This window comes from Penaeus chinensis, chromosome 39, assembly GCF_019202785.1.
Source record: "Penaeus chinensis breed Huanghai No. 1 chromosome 39, ASM1920278v2, whole genome shotgun sequence".
NCBI lineage: Eukaryota > Metazoa > Arthropoda > Malacostraca > Decapoda > Penaeidae > Penaeus > Penaeus chinensis.
Genome location: NC_061857.1, coordinates 9,225,184 through 9,227,304, shown reverse-complemented (window position 1 = coordinate 9,227,304; position 2,121 = coordinate 9,225,184). Strand labels below are relative to the sequence as shown.

At 38.8% G+C, this 2,121-nt stretch overlaps 1 protein-coding gene across 1 annotated transcript in view; it reads right to left on the bottom strand.

Moving 5' to 3' along the window:
- Positions 1–465: 465 nt before the first annotated feature.
- The window catches only part of LOC125046448 (early nodulin-75-like), a 3,136-nt gene continuing 1,480 nt past the window's right edge, over positions 466–2,121 (bottom strand). The window contains exon 2 of the mRNA XM_047644226.1: positions 466–483. Within this exon, the coding sequence (XP_047500182.1) occupies positions 466–483 (18 nt within the window). The remainder of the gene's footprint in view (positions 484–2,121) is intronic.

Below are 2,121 nucleotides of genomic sequence, written 5' to 3'. Positions count from 1 at the left end.
GCATTTATCGCACTGCACGCCCTATTTATTGTTTTCTATCACCCATTTACATTCCCAGTTCTATTTCATTCTTAGTGTGTTTCTTCTGTTTTATCCTCCCTTTATTCCGGGTTTTTTTTCTCTCATCTGTGCCCTCCTTTCGCTAAACACTGCATCTTTCCCTTTTTTCAAACATTTGTGCCTCATGTTAGTTTTTAGTTATTCTTAAAACCCTGGCACCTTGAGCTCATTTGTTAATTTCTTTGGATATAGAAGAAAAGTTTAAGTTCGTTTGCTTTCACTTACAGAATGAGAATAAAAGTATATTAAGATTTAGAAAAAAAAAGAAACGTTCTCTTCTCTTGATATTTGCATTAGTTTATCCATTGCCTATAAACATTTTACTTGTAACTGCACTTCCTCCTACACTAAGTTTATTCACTTGGAATTAAGTATTACAGAATTTGCCTTTCATCCTCCATAGGCCTATAACTGAACTTCCTCCTACAATAAGTTTATTCAATTAGAATTGAGTATTACAGAATTTGCCTTTCATTTTCTTTAAGCTTGGTCCAGGCATGGTTAGAAAATTAAATAGACTTCCATGGAGTTTCGGCCCTCCTGCTTTCAATCTCTCCCATTCCTCACTTTCTAAACTTTCTTACCCTCCCCCTCCCCCTCGCTTCCTCCTCTGCTTCCTCTATTTTACTTCGTTTATTCATTATTATAATCAATTCACACATTACTTAGCAGTTCTCCCATAGAATTTAAGTACCAACTCCCGCGCAGCAACCAGCCATCGCGGTGGCAACAGTATATAGAGATAGATTGATAGACACTGTGTATGTGTGTATGTGCCTGCGTACGTCCATATGTGTCTACGAATGTGCGCACGTGTTCACGTACGTCAAGTATATAAGAGAAACCATTTTGTAATGCAAACGTGCACTAATATCTACACACACACCTAAAGAGAGCGAGTGTCACGAGTCTTCTGTGGCGCTGTCTGCACTGGAAACGGGGGCTGTACCTCCTTCAATCACAATCGTAAGTCATTGGGGTTAATAATAATAATTATTATTATAATTGTAATTATAACTATAATTATGATTATAATACATTAGCTAATTTGTTACAATGGTTAATCTTATGTTTGGTGTGACAGGCTATCTGTGTGTGAAACGAATGACCATTCATTATCAAAGAAAATCGGTAGGCATAAAAACTTTAGATATGAAAAATTAAATATAGTGTTTTTTTATCACGCACGTTTATTATGACAACCGTGGAAAGAGAGAGAGAGAGAGAGAGAGAGAGAGAGAGAGAGAGAGAGAGAGAGAGAGAGAGAGAGAGAGAGAGAGAGAGAGGGTGAGACAATGAGAGAGCGGGAGAGAGGAGAGAGAGAGAGAGAGAGAGAGAGAGAGAGAGAGAGTGAGAGAGTGAGAGAGCGGGGGAGAGAGAGACAGGTAGACAGAGAAAGAGAGAGAGAGAGGTGGGGAAGTAAATATTTAGTCCATAATGTTTGCAGAGAATCATGCCGCTCCCTGTTTTTGTTACGGATATCAAACTACTTGGGAAAAAAAAGTAATACATAATTTTAGACGTATTCAGAAATCGATCAAGTCGTTCGCCCTTGTATCGCAATACAAATGTTGAGATAAAACATCACTCCTTTGATTATCACGATAAATGTTCCGGGATACGATAATGTTTTGATCTCCGTTACTGCAACAACAACGCTGTAACTTTTTCACTTTACTGAACGGAGACACCATTAGGCCGATCTGCCGCCTCGTCACACAAACTCCTTCGTCACTTCTACGCCCGCCCTTCCATTGAGTGATACATGGCTCGTAAATTCATTAGGTGGGAGGGTTAAATAGGAAAGTACTGTACATGATCATTATTTACCAGCTATGTACACGGCGTCGTAGATAAAGATTAAATCAAGAAAATGATCATAAATACCTTTGAAAATTTGCTACTAACGCTATCGAAACAAATTTCCCCTCTCCTTCATCTCTCTTTTCCGTTTTCCTTTTTCCATTCTTCTCCCTCTTCTCCTTTCCTTCCCATCTCTTCTCCCCATCATTATCTCTCTTCTTTCCTCCCTCCCTCGAATCTCTACTCTCTTCCTTCCTT